Source organism: Pan troglodytes, chromosome 4 (genome assembly GCF_028858775.2).
Source record: "Pan troglodytes isolate AG18354 chromosome 4, NHGRI_mPanTro3-v2.0_pri, whole genome shotgun sequence".
NCBI classification, from domain to species: Eukaryota; Metazoa; Chordata; class Mammalia; order Primates; family Hominidae; genus Pan; species Pan troglodytes.
Window position 1 is genome coordinate 40840541 of NC_072402.2, and position 23948 is coordinate 40864488.

At 35.9% G+C, this 23948-nt stretch overlaps 1 protein-coding gene across 11 annotated transcripts in view; it reads left to right on the plus strand.

Annotated features, from left to right (window-relative positions):
- The window catches only part of ANKRD31 (ankyrin repeat domain 31), a 173014-nt gene that overhangs the window by 34085 nt on the left and 114981 nt on the right, over window positions 1–23948 (plus strand). For 7 of the 11 annotated variants that reach the window (XM_009449014.5, XM_016953134.4, XM_016953135.4 and 4 more), the window contains exons 6-10: window positions 3117–3160; window positions 6591–7160; window positions 9201–9481; window positions 10016–10125; window positions 14147–14302. In XM_009449014.5, the coding sequence (XP_009447289.4) occupies window positions 3117–3160; window positions 6591–7160; window positions 9201–9481; window positions 10016–10125; window positions 14147–14302 (1161 nt within the window). The remainder of the gene's footprint in view (window positions 1–3116; window positions 3161–6590; window positions 7161–9200; window positions 9482–10015; window positions 10126–14146; window positions 14303–23948) is intronic. The other 4 variants (XM_063810360.1, XM_063810362.1, XM_063810359.1 and 1 more) reach the window with 1 other exon arrangement.

A 23948-nucleotide genomic window follows, 5' to 3' on the forward strand; every position in this document is an offset into this window, starting at 1 on the left:
GAAGCTCGTTTTATTATAATTCCAGACTATAGGTTAAATCACGTACAAGTAAATTATTAAATTGTTAGTTTTATAGTTGACTGTGTTCTAATACAGACCTCTGTCCCAATTCAAAGGGTAAATTCTAATCCAATTGTAGAAAGATAAAGATAAGCAAACTACCTTAAGCAAATATAATAGCTTTGGCCTTAAAACACCTGTGTATAAGTTAAATTTTGTGTATAAGTTAAACCAGGCTTCTCTGGCCATTTTCTTTGAATTTGATGCTTTAGAATTATTTCTCATGTATACCATTATATTTTGCCTCTCTAAAGTGAAAGTAGAAAATTTGAAAATTCTTTTAATGATTTATTAAAGGATAGACAAAAATTCAAGAATTCTTTATGTATTTGTAAAAACTTTAAAGTAAAATTTGTAGTTAGAAAAGATAATTCCTTCTAAATGTGTTTGTTTTTAATATAGTAATCAAATTACTGTAAAATATTTTATTAAGTTTTTAAAATAGTAACTGTTGGCATAAAAGAATGATCATTTTGTCAACGAGAAGAGTCAAACTCTGTAAAATATTTGAAGAGATTTATTCTGAGCCAAATATGAGTGACCATGGCCTGTGGCACAGCCGTCAGGAGACTCTGAGAACATGTGCCCAAGGTAGTCAGGGCACAGCCTAGTTTTATACATTTTAGGGAGACATGAGACATCAATCAATATGTGTAAGATGAAGTACATTGGTTTGGTCTGGAAAGGTGGGACAAACCAGAAGCAAGGTGGGGCCTGGGGGCTTCCAGTTTATAGGTGGATTCAAAGATTTTCTGATTGGCAATTGGTTGAAAGAGTTATTATCTAAAGACCTGGAATCAATAGAAAGGAATCGCTGGGTTATAATGATAAGGGGTTGTGGAGACCAAAGTTTTATCATGCAGATGAAGCTTACAGATAGCAGGGTTCAGACAGAGCAGATTATAAATTTTTTTAAACAGACTTAAGATCTGTGTTGATGTTAACACTGGATGGCTTTTCCTCAATTCCAGAAGGGAGGAGGGTGTAATGAGGCATGTGTGACCCTTTCTTCCCTTCAAGGCCTGAACCAACTTTGGTATGCCCATGGCCAAGAGGGGTCCATTCAGATGATTGGGAGCCTTAGAATTTTATTTTTTTGCTTTATAGTTTTGAAGATGAAGTTGTTAAAGACAACATGGGAGAAAATGTCTATAAGAGTTGTTTCTTTATGATTCAGAGAAGGAAGAAAAGTGAAATCTCTTTTTCTGTTTTTGAATTCTAATCCCCCAAAGATGTGAAATTTTATTTAAAAAAACCTCTCCTTCCAAAGGTAGTTGAAGATGTATCTATTATTTTAAAATGTTTCTTTCATTGGTATTAAAATTTTAAGCAAGTAGAGATATAAATGTTAAGTAAGATACACACAATGAAATATGTCATCACTTGTTGACAGGAATAATTCTAAACCAAGGATAAGAAATTATTTATTCTTATGACTTTTTGCTTATCATGCTGTGAGCAAGTAATATGCCATGATTTTAGCCCTCCTAACTGATTTTCATAGCTTTTTATCATTAAATTGCAAAGATGAAGCGAGGGAAAAAAACAGGTTTATTATTATTATCTTTTAGGATGTGAAGCTCAGCAAGAATATTTATGCTTCTTTTTCCCCCTGAAAAACCTGTCTTGCTTATGAGGATGCATTTTGAGGCTCAGCAGATAATTACTTGCTTTTACTTTAGCTATGTAGACATTACCTAATCAAAAGAAACCAAAAGAATGACTCAGATATATGCTTGAAATTCCAGTGAGTTCTGAATTCCTACTCAGGTGTGTCAGAATATTTGGGTCTTTTTTTCTTTTCTTTTTTTTTTTTGAGGCGAAGTCTTGCTCTATTGCCCAGGCTGGAGTGCAGTGGTGTAATCGCGGCTCACTGCAACCTCTGCCTCCCAGGTTCAAGCAATTCTCATGCCTCAGCCTCCCGAGTAGCTGGGATTACAGGTGTGTGCCACCATGCTGGCTAATTTTTGTATTTTTAGTAGAGACAGGATTTCACCTTGTTGGCCAGACTGGTCTCAAACTCCTGACCTCAAGTGATCTGCCCACCTTGGCTTCCCAAAGTGCTGGGATTACAGGTGTGAGCCACTGTGCCTGGCCAGAATACTTGGGTCTTGATGATGAAAGTAAATGGGCTGGGTGTGGTGGCTCACACCTGTAATCCTAGCACTTTGGGAGGCCAAGGCAAGTGGATCACTTGAGGTCAGGGGTTTGAGACCAGCCTGGCCAACATGGTGAAACCCTGCCTCTACTAAAAATACAAAAATTAGCTGGGCATGGTGGTGCGTGCCTGTAATCCCAGCTACTCAAGAGGCTGAGGCAGGAGAATCACTTGAACTCAGAGGCAGAGGTTGCTGTGAGCCAAGATTGTGCCACTGCACTCCAGCCCGGCCTGCAGAGCGAGACTCCATCTCAAAAGAAAAAAAAAAAAAGAAAGAAAGAAAGAATGTAAAAGGAACAGTGGAGGAGAACTATCTTTTTTCCAGATCCTCCTTTGACCTAACTTGGGTGTGAATTGCTGTTTGCCAGCTTGGCTCAGAGGGGGCAGGGTGAGAGTAGGTAGTGAATTTGCAGTCACAGAGGCAATGCAGCAATCCTCCATAGTGTCTAGGATGACCCTCTGTCCTTTTGACCCCTATAAGGGGCATTTCTTTTCATGCCTAACTCCAGACAGCATGAGTTCATTTAAGCTCTAAGTACCTGTAGTAGAAGAGATAATGACACTGAGAAAGTAGATAGTCTTTTTCCTATGTAGTTACAAATGCTGTACTTAGTATAATTCAGCCAAAATAGAGTTCTTGGTTTTTAGCTAAAATAATTCCAAATAGTTACAATTTTTTTGGAGCTATATAAAATATTTTTTAAGAAATGCAAGAATTTTATAATTTCATTTCCAAAATAATACTTTTATACTAATAAATTTATGTAATATTAATAAAATATATGATGTGTCACTTGACTGAGGGAGTTTAAGTTATATGATTATGAAATGTCAACTGAGAAGGTATGTTTTTAGTGCTTCCATAAAACTGGAATGAAAACACATTGTTTTTTTCTAGGGCCAGAGGCTGAAAGTCCTGAAGTTTTGCCACACATAGAAAAGGTTGGTCTGTATAACAGAAATTAACTATGTAGACTGTGAGTTTAGATTTTTTAAAAAATTATGTCGATTAAAGTATCAAGCTCATTTAGACCCTCACCCTCATCTAGTAAACCATTTCGGTAGATAAAAATCTATTCTTGTCTAATCACCTCTTTCATGTTTATTCTTCCTTATTGCTAATGAAAGTGTTTTCTTGATCTGTGTCTCTTACCCTGTACTGTTAAGTCTCTTACTTTTTATCTAGAGTAGAAATACATAACTTGTTATCAAACTGTTTCTGAGATAATGTAGCAAAGTTCCTTCCTGCTTTGGATTTGCTTTTTACTTGGTGCTATGGAGAATCAGAGGACTATAGGACTGGCTCTGCTTACAATGAACTCACGCTTTCCTCAGGGATGCTAGGCAATCAAAGACCTCCCCAGTGAGATAAAGTCTCACTTTGTTGCCCAGGCTGGAGTACAGTTGTGCGATCATAACTCACTGCCACCTGGAACTCCTGGGCTCAAGAGATCCTCTCACCTCAGCTTCCCCAGTAGCTAGGACTGTAGGCCCATACTGCCACACCCAGCTGATTTTTTTCTTTTAATTTTTTTGTAGACCCTGGGTCTTGTCATCTCACCCAGGTTGTCCCTGTAGCTTACTTTATCTCAGCCACACCTTACACTTTCCTGCCTTCATGCTTTTGCTCAAATCAGGAGCCAGAAGATGGGAAATAACATAAAATTTGGAAACCAGATACGTCTGGGTTCCAAGGATAACTATTTATATCTGTAAGATAGGGGCAGCGATAGCTGTTTTACAGGTATTGTGAGGACCGAGCAATGATGGTTCATGGTGTCTGGCACCTACTTGGTGCTTAGTAAATGTGTGTTCCTCCATTCTTTCACTCCACAAATCTTTAATTTCTGGCTCAAGTACCTGTTCTTCTGTGGATCTATTTCAGATAATTCTGGCGATCTTGACCAAAGTAATTGCTCCCTCTCTAGCACTCATTATTTACTAACTATATCATTATTTCCAAATCACTTGTACTCTATAATATTAATAAATCTTCTGAGGAGAAGGATTTTTTTGGACAAAAATGTTTGGAGAACACTGTGTCCTAAAGTTCCCCAATGCACATGGTTTGGAAAGTCCTGTCACAAAGTAACTTGTTTAACTTTGCTCAACCAAGTATTTTTCGAAGAATCATGAAAGCCCTCCACTGCCTCCATTTTTTTCTTCCCCAGAAAACTCATTTTTGCAAGACACTAGGTTTTGTATGTTATCAAGCAAATGGGCCTGCTGCCTGATGTGCATAGAAACCAGTGCTGTGGCATTGGCTTTTGAGGGAAAAAAAGGCTTTATTGTGAGACAGGCCAGCAAGGAGACAGGAGAGGCAGCTCAAATTTGTGTCCTCTGTTTAGGGTCTGGAACAGGTTTAAGGGGGCAGAAGGTAAGGGAAAGGACTTAGGAATGTTGGCTTGGCAGAGTCTGATTAGAAGGCCTCGAATTTGACCATTTACGGTAAGGTATATTTAGGCAGATTTTAACACCAAATCTTTCTGGCTAGCAGACCTGTTTCTTCAGAAAGAGTACCAGTGGTCAGGTTCCAGTCATTTCTCAGTCTTCTTGGTTCAGGAGGAGGGGGAGTCATTTTTCTGTCTTCTTGGTTCAAGGTACTGGCTGCGTTACATGACTTGCAGTTTTCGCTGTGTTATACCTGCAAGATGACTTGACATTCTGTTACCAACAAAGTATGGCCAGTTTGGGCTGGTTCTGTGGTTATAAATGCAACTGCTTGATATACACTAGTTTATGCCATTCATTTGATTTCATAAGTGTTCTATGACATTATTTGTATTCTGTTTAATGTCCTAGGTATTTATGTCTTGAATCTTAAGTTAGAAATAAATTGCTTTAAGACAGAGCCCAATGTATATACTTTATTATACCTGGTGCGGGGACTTCATATAGTGGAGAGGCCTTGAACTGAGACTTAGAGAGTGAGTAGGATCTGGTTCTTGAATTTCTTGTATATTCCTTTTATCTTTCTGAGAAAATTATAGTTAGCATTGCTAACAAATAAATATGTTTTCTTAAGTGCTGTATGCTATTAATATATACAAAGTACATAAAGGTGGCAGGTAGAAAAGGACAGGAGGAAGAATAAAGTGGTTTTGCTTCTCTCACTCATACCAGATTAGAATATTAGAAGGCTTACAAATTACAGCACATCCTGTCAAAGGTATGGTGGATTTGATTTTTGGAAAAAACCAAAGTCATTGAAACCCATTCTGTTATTTAAGGCCAATAAAAAGTATTTAGTGTTTGAAAATTTTTCAGTGCCTTTAAAGCACATTATTTTCTTGAATGGCTTATAAACTCATACTGAAAGCAATTTCAAAAGAGGGATTCTAACAGTATTTTGAGTATTAGAAACATTGTGAGGCTGGGCACGGTGGCTCATGCGTGTAATCCCTGTACTTTGGGAGGCCGAAGCAGGCAGATCACCTGAGGTCAGGAGATTGAGACCAGCTGGACCAACATGGTGAAACCCTGTCTCTCCTAAAAGTACAAAAAATTAACAGGGCATGGTGGCAGGCTCCTGTAATCCCAGCTACTCAAGAGGCTGAGGCAGGAGAATCACTTGAACCCTGGAAGCGGAGGTTGCAGTGAGCTGAGATGGCACCACTGCACTCCAGCCTGGGTGACAGAGTGAGACCTCATCTCAAAAAAAAGAAAAAAAAGGAAAGAAAAGAAAAAAAGAAACATTGTGAGAACAGGTATAACCTATTAAGGTGATGTCTTAGAGAAATAATAGTCATTTAGAAATGTTAAGTTTAGTGGGTTTTTTTGCTTAAAATAACCACAACTCAGAGCCATTCATTCACAGCTAGGGCTTGTAATATTTATACATAACTGTACCCTCATTTCTCCACCTTTTCCCTCTGACCTCTTGTCCTTTGGCCTCTTTACTCCACATTTACTTATTCCTACAAAGGTGGGGGAACAAAAAGAAGGTGAAATTTTATTCCTAGTTAATAATTTTATAAATCAAATAGGACATTTTGGCAAGAAAGAATTTTATAACCATTAATGGCTATGAAGCTTTGGGATCATCTGTTAATTTAACTATCCATGCCATCTCTGCTTCTTCTGTTAGCACAGATAATTTAAACTTAGGTGAATAATTTGCCATCCGTAATTATGGTCCAGCCAGTTATGCTCTTGGTCTATTATTAAATGTTTAACCATGTTTTCAGTAATTAGCGATTTGGTATAGGAAAGCAATAAAGAGTATTCCCTTTATTTATGGAAGGGAAGGAAAGTTGATGATAAATTTTGAGGGTAGCTTACAAACAAGATAAACTATAAAACTATAAAGTTTTCATTTTAAATACTTTATTGTATATGCTGTAATGATGTAATTTCTATTTGTAATACACAGGAACTAAGTGAAGGCAGAGATTCTCCTGAAGTTAGCCTTCTCTCAGGCACTGCTATTACAGTATCTGATACAGTTGCTGTAAAGGAGACATCATTAGTAGAGCCAGAGAAGATTTTAGCAGCACCAAATACATTTTTTGAGCCTAGAAAGGAAGTCACAATGACCATGACTTCTGAAGAAACTAAGGATGAAGAAAGCTCTCTTGAAACCTTTGTGTCTGCCTTAGAAAGTTTACTTACATCACCAGAAAGCACCCAGGAGGAAAGATTGTTTGAATTAGTAAGTGATTTTGATTGTAAAGAATTGATGAACCCATTGAGTGACTCTCTTAGTTCCATATCAATACCTTTGAATTCCTGGTCGGCATGTCATAGAGATTTACTAGAAAATGCAAAGGATGATGCATTGCCAGCTGAGTTATTGGAAGCCCTGAACACATTGTCAGAAGCCAAGGTGGAAACCATCTGTCACAGAAAAGAGGGAGGTAGCAGTCTCATTGCTAGAAATGAATGTTTAGAAGTGGAGTTCAATACGTCTCAGACCAATGAAGATTGTACACAAATAGCAGAGGTGAATTTTGAATTTCTTTGTTCTACTCCACCATTTGAACATGGTTCCAAGTTAGCTGAGCTATAGGACAAGCATCTTTCAGTGGAGCAAGTAGCTGAAAATATGAGTCTATGATTTTGCCTTTTAAACTTCAACAGGTTTTCATTGTGTTAAAATCAAATCTACCCAAATATCAACACCGAGAAGATACTTTGTGACTTGGAAGCATAGAGTGATCTTTTTAGAAGTTCCTAGGATAGAGTTTTTGAGGAGTTAGGAAATTAAAATAGAAAGATTTCTTCTCAACAGGGCTGAGAAGACATATCTTTAGATTGCTTATATGTAGGAAGGAAAGAATTCTTTACTAAAATTTTCTCTGTTAGCTCGGAAAATCACTATGTCTACCTGGGTGCAGAGTACTGATGGGATACCCCACATTAATTTACATTTTGACATAGAATATATGCAGTTGGGATGCCAGGGGAGGGAAAAAATATGCCTAGCTTAAGCAGAATTTTGACTTCTATGTCTGAGAATACTATCAGGTGGCATAGCTCTTGGGGTTTAGAATTCTTGTAGTATTATGCCTGGAGGCTCTGTAGTGGCCTATCACTCACAAAGTCCCTTTGTCATATTGACAGTTTCTTTGTTTTTAAAAATAATCTTTATTTTTTTCCCTGATTATAATAATAATGCATCCTCATTATAAAACAAATTTTAAACCTTACAGAATTACATAATAATATGGTAACAAATATCCTCCACAGTTTCACTCTTTAGAGGTAATCACTGTTAACAGTTTGGTGTATCTCTCTCCAATTATTTCCATCATATTCTATATTAGTTCATTTTATACTAATGGGATTATATTATATATAATGCCTTCCAACTTATTTTTTAAATTTAATAATGTGTTTTGTTTATCTTTCAATGTCAGCAAATGTAGCACTACTTAAATCTTTTAATTTGCTGAATAGTATTCCACTGTGTGAATATATTGTAATTTATTTAATCAATTCACTAATGATGGTCATTTGGATTGTTTTCTTTCTTTTCTTTTTATCTTCCGATTACCAAAATGTTTCTGTGAACATCCTTGTGAAGATTTATGTAACAAAATGCTGAGCTCGTGTTGCAGCATACATACCTGGGACAATACTGCATGAAGTTCTGTTTAACAAATCTCAAAACTGACATAGGATTTTTTAAAAACCAGAAAAAGAGAAACTAATTATGGAGATAGGGCATGAAGATTAAACATTGCAGTGTTCTAATATGAAAAGAGGGAATATGAGTAAAGTGTAGGAAATTATGATTGGTATTAATACAGTGAATATGAATTTAGCAAGTCTTCGAAAGGAAAAAAAATAAACCCTCTTAAGTAGAAAGGAGACTTACTTAGAACAGATCAAATAATATACTCATTTACTCAGCTGTAATAAAAATATGGAGCTTGTTACCTTGAGAAGCTTTGCAAGACGGATATGTAAGTAAGCTGAAGAAAGGTTTAGATGATATGTATAAAGAATACATATGTTCATGGAAGTTAAATCTATAATGAATTATTAAGGGAAAGAACAATTCCTGATACACTGTTAACCTTTTAAAATCAATGTAATGGAGGTTATGTACTATCTTGTTCCACAAAATATCACTTGCTGCTGCTGTCAGATAATAAAACCCTAGGCTGAATAGTCCATTGATCTAGCCTAGTGTGACATTTCTAATGTTTTTGTAGATCTCTCATCATTCTACATTCCAAATTTCTTGCAAAATTAAAACTCCTAGAGTGACCATAGATTTGCCTTTGAATTTTCAAGATAAATATTGATCAAAATCATTTTTACTTATGCTCTTAAGCTTTTAAATCTGCATTGTCCTTTATTACATTAATTATTATTAAATCTTTCATTATGTCCACATATGTCTATGAATTCTTGTACTTGGATCCTATAATAGGCATTTTAATTTAATCAAAGGTCAAGACAAAATTTAACTTCTTATAGTTTTAATTTTTTTGCAGTGTTGTAATTTTTTGTGGATGTATTTACGTATTTGCAGACTCTGCAAGACCCAAATCCATCTGGATTGCAAACTTTGGCTCATCAAAATATCACTTCTTGTGAGCCACTAAGTAATAAGAGAAATTCAAATTCAGTGACAAATAGCTCTGATCAGGAAACTGCGTGTGTGTTGAGGAGATCATCAAGACTAGAAAAACTGAAAGTAAGCAGAGATGCAAAGTACTCAGATCACATGTATAAGATGCCAGAAAAGATTTTACCAAAAATCCTTGGCTGTGAGGACCTAACAAATAATAACTCTTCAGCTCAGAATTTCAGGTATGCAATGAAATTATGTCTTTATCTCCAGGTGTGCTATAGACATTATAGATAATTATATGCTTGGGGACATCAGGGTCAGTATACAGTTAACACAGGGGAAAGAGCTTTATTTTTTATATTATTGCTTTTTTATTTTGCAGTTTTTGATCAGTGCCATACCACAGAGCAAGGCTTTTTCCTCGCAAAGAGCCTGCATCTTTTTCTCTAGAGGGTGAATAGAGTGGATAGTGGCATGCCAACTTGGGGAGTAAAGAGCAGGAGATTAAGAATACTTACACTTGTAGATGACTAATCCTAAAGAAGAGAAACCCACAGGTCGCGCAAAGAGAGGGCTAGAAGCTGTGATGACTGGCATGCCTGCTGCAGAATTACCTGCAGGAGCCATCTCCGTATTTAAAACTGCCATGCCACTTGAGAACAGCTCAGTAAAATACCCTGGAGTTTTAATATTGTATTCAAAAATTGGTATAATTCTCTGTGAATGTTTGCAAAAACCGTTATAGCCATTTAAAAAATACGTTGTTTTTCAAGAATGCAGGATCCGGCTTTAATGATTGATGGTAAAGAGAAGAATATGCATTCAGCAAGGTTCAAGAATGGAAAACAGATCAGGAAAAATGAACAACTTTCAGGAAAAAAAGGTGATGCATATTTTGAGTATTTTTCTATTTCTTTTACAGAAACAGAATTGGTAGAAAGGATTCAGAGATTATCTTTCTCAACTTTCTAATTTTGCTGATGAGGAAACTGAATTTCAGATAGGTTAAGGGTTTTTCCCAGAACCATACAGCTCATTAGTAGCATAATTGAGAATTGATCCTGAACTTCTGACTCATAGATTAGTACTTTTTTCTGTAGTTCTGCTTTGGAAAGAGTAGTTACAGACCTCTTTTTAAATTTACATGTGTGACTAACCTAGCATATGGCTATGAAAAAGCATATCAGGAGGAATAAAGGAAAGGACAAGGCACAATTGTTATTATTCTTAGATCTTATTTCTGTGTTCCTATAACATCCAAAAGATTGAACTAAAAAACTCTCAGAAGCAATAAGAGAATCTAGAAACATTGTTTAAAAAATAATAGATAGTAGAAAAATTGGCAAAACTGAAATATGGGTTGTAGATGAAAAAATAATATTGTATCAGAGGTAAGTTTTCTGAATTTGATAATAATACTGCAGCGATATAAGCATACATCTTTGTCCTTAGAAATATACATTAAAGTATTAGTGAGTAAAAGGGCATGATGTATAAAAGTTACTTTTTATGTATACATGTGTCTGGATGCATACGTATTTAGAAGAAAGAATGGTTTAAAGTCAATCGCAAAATATTAACAAGGGGTGAGTCTTTTGTTCTATTTTTACAACTTTTCTGTAAGTCTGAGATTATTTCAAAAGAAAAAGTTTTAAAAATGCGATAAGCTGGAGTCAACAATTAATGCCTTTCACATATATGTATGTATTAACTTGTTAGAAAGTGTAAAAGATTATCTCATTTATAATTGTTCCAAAAAGAAAATACTTTTATAACTAATAAGAAACATATCATACTTATAAGAAGAAAGTTTAAAAATTCTACTGTGAGATGTAAAAAATACTTGAATAAATGGAAAGAAGAACCTTGTTCTTGACTAGAAAGATTCAGCATTGTAAGAAGGTTATCCCTAAATTATTCTAGAAATGCATGAGATCTCATCAAAAACAGATTTTTATTTATTTGCTAATTTTTTGTTTTATTTTGTACTGTTTTACAGGGATAGAGAGTAGCTATGAGAAAATTTCAAAGTAATACTAAATATCACCTAGAAAAGTAAATATGAGAGACTAGCCAAGAAAATTCTGAAAAATAAAAGCAAAAAGTTAGAGTGGCAGGACCTTTTCTCCATAGTATGAGAGCATATTAGAAAGCTACAGAAATTAAAGTTATTTGACACTGGAGCAGGAATAGACAGATAAATCAGTGAAACAGAATAGAGAGTTTAGATGTAGAAGCCAGCTACAGTGAGATATGGGAAAGATATGTAATACAGATGGCATCTCAAATTGTGGTGAAAAGAAAGACTAAGCAATAAGTAGTGGAAAACACAAACAAAATTGGATTTCCATAACATTCCTTACACTAACTTTAATTTCAGATTGATCAAAGATTTAAATGAAAAATAAAAGTTGTAGAAGAAAACGTAAGTGAATCTTTCTGTAACCTTGGTGTGGAGAAAGTCTTTTTAAATCCTCTTGGTTTCTGAGTTTAAAATCATAAAATTAACTACATACATTTAAAAGAATGATAAAAATTCTTTTAAAGAATGATAAAATTAACTACATACATTTAAAAAATTGTATGGAAATATACCCTAAAGAAGAATCAAATATCAAATAGCTAAGAAATATTAGCATCATTTGACAGGGGTTTAATTGCATTAGTATGCAAAAAACTCTTATGAAACAGTAAGGATAAAGAACGGGTGTATGTCATGGCCTTAATGGTGGTGATGGTTTCATGGGTATATACTTGTCCCCAAGTATATTGAATTGTATACATTAAATAAGTATCCCTTTTTACATGTCAGATAATAATAATAACAATAATTAATTACAAATTTTTAAACTGGGGGAAAAAAGTAAAAAGAACATGAATAGATAAGGAACATGAACAAGCAGTTCACAGAAAAAAAAATACACACACACACACACACACACACACGTATATGAGCACCTCAATCCAGTCTTATTGGTCTAGGACTTCAAGTTTGAGTTTTGGGAGGACACCATTCAGTCTGTAACACCTTCAGAGGTGAATTCTACAAAATATATAAGGGGGAAATAATACCAGTTCACCACACAATTTTTCCAAAAAATTAAAGATGAGGAAACACTTCTCAACTCATTTTAATGAGGTCATCATTAAACTGATACCAAAATCAAAGACATTATAAGAACAGAAAATTAGACTAAGTATCCTTCATGAATATAGATGCAAAAATTCTAAACAGGCCATGTGCAGTGGCTCATGCCTAGAGTCGCAGTCTTTGGGAGGCTGAAGTGGGTGGATCGCTTGAGCCCAGAAGTTTGAGATCAGCTTAAGCAACATGGCGAAACCCTGTCTCTATGAAAAATGCAAAAAATTAGCTGGGCATGGTGGTATGTGCCTGTAGTCCCAGCTACTCAGGAGGCTGAGGTGGGAGAATTACCTGAGCCTGGGAAGTTGAGGCTGCAATGAGCCGTGATGGCACCACTGCACTCCATCCTGGGCAATACCCTGGAGAAGAATATGGAGAGCAAGACCCTGTCTCAAAAAAAAAAAAATTCTAAACAAAACTTGAGCATATCAAATCCAACATTATATAATACATCATGACCAAGTGGTGTTTATCCTAGGAATTCAAGATTGGTTTTACACTTGAAGACCAATCGCTGTAATTCATTGTATTAACAAGCTAAAAAAGAGAAACCATATGATCATCTCAATAAATGCATAGAAAGCATTTGACAACATCTAACACATTTGTTCCTGGTGAAAATTCTCAGCAAACTAGGAATTCAACCTGACAATGGACATCTACAGAAATCATACAGCTTTATACTTAATTGTGAAAGACTAAATGCTTTCCCCCTAAGATCAGAAAATTACATAATTATAATATAACAAGTACAACTGGCACAGGCAGATTTGGAAGTAAAGACTGCTCTGATTATGGTAAGCATGCAATTTGTCTAGTGGGAAAAGAATGCTTTGTAGTCTGGTATACAAGAATGTAGACTCAAAGTTCAGCAGTTTGGTTTGTTATACAGTGGGACTGAATCAAGGGAGTCAAACGGCAAGGCAGTTGATATGTCATCCATTAAGAAAGCTGCTGCAGTACTCAGTTACCTTTGTAAGGTTTTAGGATGGGGCAGGATAGCTAGATACAAACTGGAAAAGCTATCATCAAGCTACTCTGAAATTCAGAAAATCCAGATGAGTATTGCCCTCCAAATTGACAGGATTTGAAACATGTAAATGAGGAGCTTCAGTATTTTAGGAGGCACAGTGGAGAATTGATACTTGATATACATTATCTGGAAAAGTATTTTAATCGTGCATTTCTGGCTTAGTAAATAAAAACAATTGCAAGGATCAAGGCTGTGGTTCTCTGCTTAATTTCATTAATTTATTTTTAGCCAAGAAGGAGAATTTTGCATTCCCTTTTCCAGTCTCACTGGGATTAGTTTTTGTATCTTATATGCCTCTGAGATTTTCTCCTCATGGTTTTATAAGACATTTGGTAATATAACATTTTATTAAATTTGATAATATATTATTCTAGGTTTAAATAATCCTTTTCACCAGAACTTTTAAGAAGATTATCTGTTAGTCTTTTCATATATGCACCTTTCATGGGTTTTCAATCAACACACACTGTTTATCATGATGTATAGTTTACTTCAAATATTTTAAGACTAGTGGCATTTGTCTCTTTTTCCTTTTTGTATGTAGATAATATTATAGTTGGGTTAATGGATGAATATTCTCATAATATACTTCACTTCTACACTATTGACTGAGTTAATCCTGTTACCTATGTTCGTGAAGTTTGTAGTTTGAAATATGTGGTTTGTAATCCGTATTCCTTCTGATATTCAAATAATGATTTTTTTCTTTTGTTCATTCCCTCATTTCAGAAAAAATGAAGGTGAACAAAATATCTCTTCGTAGCATTAACCGGAGAAACATTTTTGGAGAGAACTTAGTATATAAGGCTGCTCTACACGATGATGCTGATCTTGTTCATCATTGTATAAAAAAAGGTGGAAATGTTAATCAGCCAAGTTATGCTGGTAAGTTAGGATTACCATCCACAGTTACCTTAAGAGTGGTTTGTAGTTTCAGCTGAATCACTCTTAGTAGGAAAGTATAGAAAGTGAGCCTAAGGTAAGTTCCAAACAGAAGGCTTTCAGATCATTTTCCTGTTGAAGTAGCTCATCACCATTATCTTTCAGGGAAGAGGGCAGGGTGAGAAGACTCGGTGGCAGGAGAAGAGCATTATGTTTCTCCTTCAAAGATTATGCCAGGTGGGTTATGTGCAGTGGCATCCAGAAGGTACCTGGGGCTGGCTTTGCATGGTCATTGTTACTATGAGACTCAGCCTTGAATGAAGGAGAAATGATGTCAAACACTGGAAGAAGCTGATGGTGCACTGAGCTGTAGGGGAAAATTCATGATGAAATGGTAGATGTACAGCAGGAGCAGTGGCCAGGGAAATGGAAAGAATACAGTATGAAGTACAGAGGTTGGGACAGGGAGCTCAGAAAGTGCAGTATTTCTGCAAGGCTGGGTCACTGGTACAATGTTCCCTGTGGGTAGAATGTGACATGTTGTGCTAGAGAAGAGTGATTCCTTAAAGGTACTTAAGTACTTAATACACTGAACAATACTTGGACAGCCTGGATGGTGCTTTTGGGTGTCCATACTTTTCATGTTGTTTCTAAACTTGCTCAGTTTAGAAACATTGCAAAGAGTCTTATGGTGCACAGAGATGGCACAGTAAAATCCAGGGACAAGCAAGTGATTTCAAGTGCACCCCCAGTACTTTACCTTAGCAAAGCCTGGGTTTACACTATAATCAGGATTTTAACAGGATATTATTTTAAATGTCATACCCAGGTTATAGTCCTGTTATAACCCTCAACCTTGTATTCTTATTTGCCAGCCACAGCACTTACTCTCTTGATTTCAAGAGATATGCGGTTCTTTCTGTTGGTATTCTTTGTCTGCCCATTGAGTTCAAGAATAGCCCTATATGCAGCCAATTTTGACTTTATGGATTTCTCAAGCCTCTCTTAACATGTTTCTTTGTATTAGCCTTTTTTTTTAAATGTGCCAGTGTTAACATTCTCAGTGGCTGTTCCCTTCTTGTCTTCAGACAGTTAATATATACCTTTTCCTCATTGTCTCAGGTACTTCTGTGACCTTCATGAATTCTTTATCCCTATCATATTTTCCTGCATTTTGAACTCACTTGTTCTCTACTTTTCCTTCTTACTTTGCATCTTAGCTCTATCTTTATTTCTGGCTACCACATCCCACAGAATTACAGAGGACAGTGTTTCCACAGAGTTTCCATTTTCAATAGAATCACCTGCAATGTTTGTTTAAAATGCAACCATAATTTCACCTCCCAAAACACACACACACACACACACACACAACAGAATCACCGGCAATGTTTGTTTAAAATGCAACCATCATTTTGCCTCCCAAAACACACACACACACACACACACACACAGTCTCATACACACACACACTGTCTCATACACACACACACTCACTCTCTCAGCTATATGACCTCTATCATGTTAGTTCAATGTAGTGAGCGTTTACAGTATGCCTTCTATGTACCAGATGCTGTGAAAACAAAAAGATTAATAATCTCTAGTAGGAAGATTTAAGTATACTTATTTTGTGGTACAATTAAAAAAAAGGCCCACTGCCCTGTGAGAAATGAACAAAATGTAATAGTGGACCAATGGTCTTTTATATGTAACATTTTGAATTTTATAAGTCCTCATTTACATTTTATGATATTTTTGTCTTTGATTAAAAAACAAATTGCAGGGAGCTCAGAAAGAGCAATAATTCTTTTTCCAAAAGCAAAGGTGACAGCCATGAAGTAGGCTAAAAAAAACTCTGAATACTCAAAATAGATCACATTTTAAATTTTTGCCAAAAACCTCTGAGAACAATGCCTTGAGCTTTATTTTATGCAGAACTCTTTCTGATTCCTATACCTGTAACACACTGGAACTGAAAAAGAAAGGTTGGCCCAGACCAGGGTATTAATGATAGCCTGAAGTTTAAGTCAATAACAAAGCAAGAAATAGATAACATAAAATATGAGAGACAAAACTGTTTAGGACTATGTAATGTAGAAAGGAGTGCACTTTATACTTCTGTGAGTGTTAACGATGGCTACATTACAGCATATAACAAATTTTAGTGTAATCATAAATCTTTTTTAAAAATGTGTTATATTCTCTTTGAAGGAAATTTATAACTATATTCATTTTTTTAAGGAGATTTCCTCCAATTTCTTTTTTTAAATAAGTTTTTTTGGGGATCTCCCAACCTGCAGATTTGGGAGGTAATAAAAGATCTGTTGTAGAATGTGTTCCATCTTTATTTTGGAGGGGTGGTTTTACAATGCTGAAGGCATAATCCTTAGGGGAAGGAAAATTCTCTGTTACATTTGATTTCTTTCTGTAATCTGTAGCGATTTCTGTGGTCTTCAGTGGCTTTCTCTGCAGAATAAAGCGCCTTCTGGCTTTATTGACACTGGGAACTTCTTTCAACCCTGAAACTGATAATTCTTCTCTACTGAGTCATCCTTTTTTAAGTCTCACTTCAGGTAGCAGTCATTGTTTTTTCTGGAATTGGACACCATTTTTTACTTTTAATGGATACATAATTATTATATAACAAATAACTATAATTATATGTATAATATATAGCGTATTATAAACATACATAATTATACATATTTATGGGGAACAATGTGATTTTTTTAATACATGTGTATGTTGTGTAATGATCAAATCAGAGTAATTAGCATATCTAACACCTTAAACATGTATCATTTCTTTATGTTAGGAACATTTAAAAATCCCCTTTTCTATTTCGAGACATGCAATACCTCTTTGCTGACTCTAGTCACCCAACTCTTCAATAAGACACCATCACTTATTCTTCATTTCTTGTGTGTGTGTGTGTGTGAGATGGAATCTCGCTTTGTTGCCAGGCTAGAGTGCAGTGGCGTGATCTTGGCTCACTGCAACCTCCGCATCCCAGATTCAAGCGATTCTCCTTTCTCAGCCACCTGAGTAGCTGGGATTACAGGCGCCCGCCACCATGCCCAACTAATTTTTGTACTTTTAGTAGAGACAGGGTTTCACCATGTTGGCCAGGATGGTCTCGATCTCCTGACCTTGTGATCCACCTGCCTCAGCCTCCCAAAGTTCTGGGATTACAGGCGTGAGCTGCTGCACCTTTCTGTTCTTCATTTCTAATTGCAACTTTGTACCCATTGACCATCTCTTCCTAATTTTTCCCCTCCCACTACTCTCCTCAGTCTGTAGTAACCACTACTCCATTCACTGTTTCTTAGGATCAACTTTTTAGATTCTGCATATGAGTAAGAACATGCAGTATGTGTCTTCCTGTGCGTATCTTATTTCACTTAACATGATGTCCCCCAGGTTCTTCCATGTTGTTGCAAATGAAAGAATTTTATTCTTTTTTTATGGCTGAATAGTATTCCATTGTATACATATACCACATTTGCTTTATCCATTCTTCTGTTGATGGACACTTAGGTTGAGTCCATATCTTGGCTATTGTGAATAGTGCTACAGTGAGCATGGGAATTTAGATATATCTTTGACATACTGATTTCATTTCCTTTGGATATATACCAAGTAGTAGGATTGCTGGTTATGGTAGTTCTATTTTTAATTTTTTGAGGAATCTCCGTATTGTTTTTCATAATGGCTGTACTAATTTACATTCCCACCAAAAGCGTAAAGGTTCTCTTTTCTCCACATCCTCATCAACACTTATCTTTTGTCTTTTTAATAATAGCCATTCTGAGTGGAATGAGGTGATACATTATTGTGGTTTTGATTTGCTTTTCCCTGGTAGTCAGTGATGTTGAGCACTTTTTTTGTATATCTGTTGGTCTTTTGCTCATTTTTAAATGGAATTATTATTATTATTATTTTTTGGCTATTGAGTTGTTTGAGTTTCTTATATATTCTGCATATTAACCCCTTGTCAGATGCATGGTTTGCAAATATTTTCTCCCATTCTGTAAGTTGTCTCTTGACTCTGTTGATTGTTTTCTGTGCTGTGCAGAAGGTTTTTAGTTTGATGTAATCTCATTTGTCTGTTTTTTAATTTTGTTGCCTGTGCTTTTAAGGTCTTATCTAAAAAAGTATTGCCTAGTGTCATGAAGCATTTTTCCTATGTTTTCTTCTAGTAGTTTCAGTTTCAGTATTTACATTTAAGTTTTTAGTCCACTTTGAGTTGAATTTTGTATGTGTTGAAAATAAGGATCCAGTTTTATTCTTCTGCATGTGGATATCCATTTTTTCCAGCACCATTTATTGAAGAGACTGTTTTTTCCCCAGTGTGTATTTTTGGCACCTTTGTTGAAAAGCAGTTGGCTGTAGATGCGTGGATTTATGTCTGGGCTTTGTATTCTGTTATATTGGTCTGTGTGTCTATTTTTATGTCAATATGATGATCTTCTCATTAATAGAGCTAAGTAAGGTAATATGCCTCTAGCTTTGTTTTTTAAAAATTTTTTGCTCAAGGTTGCTTTGGCTGTTTGGGGGTCTTTTGTGGTTCTACATGAATTTTAGGGATTTTTTTTTATTCCTGTGATGAATGTCATTGGTATTTTGATAGAGATTGCATTAAATCTATAGATCATATTGAATCTGTAGATTATTGTGACAGAATTAATTATTCCAATCCATGAACATGGGATACACTTACATTTATATGTGTCCTCTTCAATCTGTTTCATCAATGTTTTGTAGTTTTCAGTGTAGAGATCTTTCACCTTCATCTTAAATTTATTCCTAGGTATTTTATTTTTTGGTAGCTATAATAAGTAGGTTTGTTTTCTTGAATTCTTTTTCTGTATAGTTCACTATTTAGCATATAGAAACACTGCTTTCTGTATGTTGATTTTGTATCCTGAAAGCTTATTGACTTTATTAGTTCTTACAGTTTTTTAGTGAAGTCTTTAGGGCTTTCTATATATAAGACCATATCATCCACAACCAGGGACAATTTGACTTCCTCCTTTCCCATTTGGACACCTTTTATTTTTTTCTTTTGCCTAATTTCTCTCGCTAGGATTTCCAGTATAATACTAACTAGAAGTGGTGAAAGTGGACATTCTTGTCTTTTTCCAGATCTTAAAGGAAAAACTTTCAACTTTTCCCTGTTTCATATGAAGTTAGCTATGGGTAAAAATAAAGCCCATATATGGGATTTATTGTGTTGACGTACATACCTACTGTACCTAATGTGTTGAGAATTTTTATCATGAAGGGATGTTGAATTCTATCAAATGCTTTTTCTGCATCTTTTGAAATGATCATATGGTTTTTGTCTTTCTTTCTGTTAATGTGATATATCACGTTTATTGGTTTGTGCATGTTAAATCACTCTTGTATCCCTGGGATGAATCCCAATTGATCATAATGAATAATCTTTTTAATGTACTGTTGAATTCAGTTTGCTGGTATTTTGTTGAAGATTTTGCCCCTGTGTTCATCAGGGGTATTGGGGATTCATTTTTAAGCACCTCCTCCCCCTGCCCCATCATTGACTTTGGATCACTCACACTTGTATCTTGTTTTCTTTGGGAATTTTCTTCAGTAACTTTAAAATAGGATACTGGCTTTTCCTTGGAAGCCATATGTTTACTTTTATATTTACCTTATCTTTCAGGCATTCGGGGCTCAAGGAGAAAAGTAATATTTGGTTGTGGTTATTTTCTCATTTCTATAGTAGACATTTTAGTCTTTTTTTTTTTTTTTTTTTTGAGTTGGACTCTCACTCTTGTCACCCAGGCTGGAGTGCAATGGCGCTATCTCGGCTCACTGAAACCTTCCCCTCCCAGGTTCAAGAGATTCTCCTGCCTCAGCCTCCCGAATAGCTGGGATTACAGGCGCTTGCCACCATGCCTGATTATTTTTGTATTTTTAGTAGAGATGGGGTTTTACCATGTTGGCCAGGCTGGTCTTGAATTCCTGACTTCAGGTGATCTGCCTTTCTCGGCCTCCCAAAGTGCTGGGATTATAGGCATAAGCCACCTCTCCTGGCCCATTTTCATCTTCTTTAGGAAACTAATTTTTATTGTAGTTTGAGCAAAATCTAGACAAGGAAAGGAAGTTTTCTAGAAGGAAAATCATCATCTGCATTCCAAAGTTAATGACTTTTGAGTTTCTGATACTTAATTTTTCATCCCATCTAACTGGGACCTGTGATAGATAATCAAGTTAACCAATGTACATATTGGTAAGCAAATTTTCACAGGTTCCAGAACCTAAACAGCAATGAATTCATACCTTCTATAAGAAACAATATTTGGGGGAAATCGTTTTTGTATATACATTTTAAAGATAGGTAGTTTTAAAATATTCAAAAAGTTCACATGACCTATTTATTTATCCATATACCTATTATCTAGATTCTACATATTTATTTTATCAGATACCTATCCATCTTGAAATCTCTCTGTCCATCCATCAATCCATCTTTATTTTGGTGCATTTCAAAGAAATTATAGACAACAGTGTGTTTTATTTTTTTTATTTTTTATTTTTTTTTGAGTCTACCATGTTCAACATGTGGCTTCTTTTTTTTTTATCATTACTATTATACTTTTAAGTTTTAGGGTACATGTGCACAATGTGCAGGTTTGTTACATATGTATACCTATGCCACATTGGTGTGCTGCACCCATTAACTCGTCATTTAACATTAGGTATATCTCCTAAAGCTATCCCTCCCCCCTCCCCCGACCCCACAACAGTCCCCAGTGTGTGATGTTCCCCTTCCTGTGTCCATGTGTTCTCATTGTTCAATTCCCACCTATGAGTGAGAACATGCGGTGTTTGGTTTTTTGTCCTTGCGATAGTTTGCTGAGAATGATGGTTTCCAGCTTCATCCGTGTCCCTACAAAGGACATGAACTCATCATTTTTATGGCTGCATAGTATTCCATGGTGTATATGTGCCACATTTTCTTAATCCAGTCTATTGTTGTTGGACATTTAGGTTGGTTCCAAGTCTTTGCTATTGTGAATAGTGCCGCAATAAACATACGTGTGCATGTGTCTTTATAGCAGCATGATTTATAATCCTTTGGGTATATACCCAGTAATGGGATGGCTGGGTCAAATGGTATTTCTAGTTCTAGATCCCTGAGGAATCGCCACACTGACTTCCACAATGGTTGAACTAGTTTACAGTCCCACCAACAGTATAAAAGTGTTCCTATTTCTCCACATCCTCTCCAGCACCTGTTGTTTCCTGACTTTTTAATGATCACCATTCTAACTGGGGTGAGATGGCATCTCACTGTGGTTTTGATTTGTATTTCTCTGATGGCCAGTGATGATGAGCATTTTTTCATGTGTTTTTTGGCTGCATAAATGTCTTCTTTTGAGAAGTGTCTGTTCATATCCTTTGCCCACTTTTTGATGGGGTTGCTTGTTTTTTTTTTTGTAAATTTGTTTGAGTTCATTGTAGATTCTGGATATTAGCCCTTTGTCAGATGAGTAGGTTGCAAAAATTTTCTCCCATTTTGTAGGTTGCCTGTTCACTCTGATGGTGGTTTCTTTTGCTGTGCAATAGCTCTTTAGTTTAATCAAATCCCATTTGTCAGTTTTGGCTTCTGTTGCCATTGCTTTTGGTGTTTTAGACATGAAGTCCTTGCCCATGCCTATGTCCTGAATGGTATTGCCTAGGTTTTCTTCTAGGGTTTTTATGGTTTTAGGTCTAACATGTAAGTCTTTAATCCATCTTGAATTAATTTTTGTATAGGTGTAAGGAAGGGATCCAGTTTCAGCTTTCTACATATGGCTAGCCAGTTTTCCCAGCACCATTTATTAAATAGGGAATCCTTTCCCCATTGCTTATTTTTGTCTGGTTTGTCAAAGATCAGATAGTTGTAGATATGCGGCATTATTTCTGAGGGCTCTGTTCTGTTCCATTTGTCTATATCTCTGTTTTGGTACCAATACCATGCTGTTTTGGTTACTGTAGCCTTGTAGTATACTTTGAACTCAGGTAGCATGAGCCTCCAGCTTTGTTCTTTTGGCTCAGGATTGACTTGGCGATGCAGGCTCTTTTTTGGTTCCATATGAACTTTAAAGTAGTTTTTTCCAATTCTGTGAAGAAAGTCATTGGTAGCTTGATGGGGATGGCATTAAATCTGTAAATTACCTTGGGCAGTATGGCCATTTTCACGATATTGATTCTTCCTACCCATGAGCATGGAATGTTCTTCCATGTGTTTGTATCCTCTTTCATTTCATTGAGGAGTGGTTTGTAGTTCTCCTTGAAGAGGTCCTTCACATCCCTTGTAAGTTGGATTCCTAGGTATTTTATTCTCTTTGAAGCAATTGTGAATGGGAGTTCACTCATGATTTGGCTCTCTGTCTGTTATAGGTGTATAAGAATGCTTGTGATTTTTGCCCATTGATTTTGTATCCTGAGACTTTGCTGAAGTTGCTTATCAGCTTAAGGAGATTTTGGGCTGAGACGATAGGGTTTTCTAGATATACAATCATGTCATCTGCAAACAGGGACAATTTGACTTCTTCTTTTCCTAATTGAATGCCCTTTATTTCCTTCTCCTGCCTGATTGCCCTGGCCAGAACTTCCAAAAGTATGTTGAATAGGAGTGGTGAGAGAGGGCATCCCTGTCTTGTGCCCATTTTCAAGGGGAATGCTTCTAGTTTTTGTCCATTCAGTATGATATTGGCTGTGGGTTTGTCATAGATAGCTCTTATAATTTTGAGATATGTCCCATCAATACCTAATTTATTGAGAGTTTTTAACATGAAGAGTTGTTGAATTTTGTCACAGGCCTTTTCTGCATCTATTGAGATAATCGTGGTTTTTGTCTTTGGTTCTGTTTATATGATGGATTACGTTTATTGATTTTCATATGTTGAACCAGCCTTGCATCCCAGGGATGAAGCCCACTTGATCATAGTGGATAAACTTTTTGATGTGCTGTTGGATTCGGTTTGCCAGTATTTTATTGAGGATTTTTGCATCAATGTTCATCAAGGATATTGGTCTAAAATTCTCTTTTTTGGTTGTGTCTCTGCCAGGCTTTGGTATCAGGATGATGCTGGCCTCATAAAATGAGTTAGGGAGGATTCCCTCTTTTTCTATTGATTGGAATAGTTTCAGAAGGAATGGTACCAGCTCCTCCTTGTACCTCTGGTAGAATTCGGCTGTGAATCTGTCTGGTCCTGGACTTTTTTTGGTTGGTAAGCTATTAATTATTGCCTCAATTTCAGAGCCTGTTATTGGTCTATTCAGAGATTCAACTTCTTCCTGGTTTAGTCTTGGGAGGGTGTATGTGTCGAGGAATTTATCCATTTCTTCTAGATTTTCTAGTTTATTTGCATAGAGGTGTTTATAGTATTCTCTGATGGTAGTTTGTATGTCTGTGGGATCGGTGGTGATATCCCGTTTGTCATTTTTTATTGCGTCTATTTGATTCTTCTCTCTTTTCTTCTTTATTAGTCTTGCCAGAGGTCTATCAATTTTGTTGATCTTTTCAAAAAACCAGCTCCTGGATTCATTAATTTTTTAAGCGTTTTTTGTGTCTCTATTTCCTTCAGTTCTGCTCTGATCTTAGTTATTTCTTGCCTTCTGCTAGCTTTTGAAT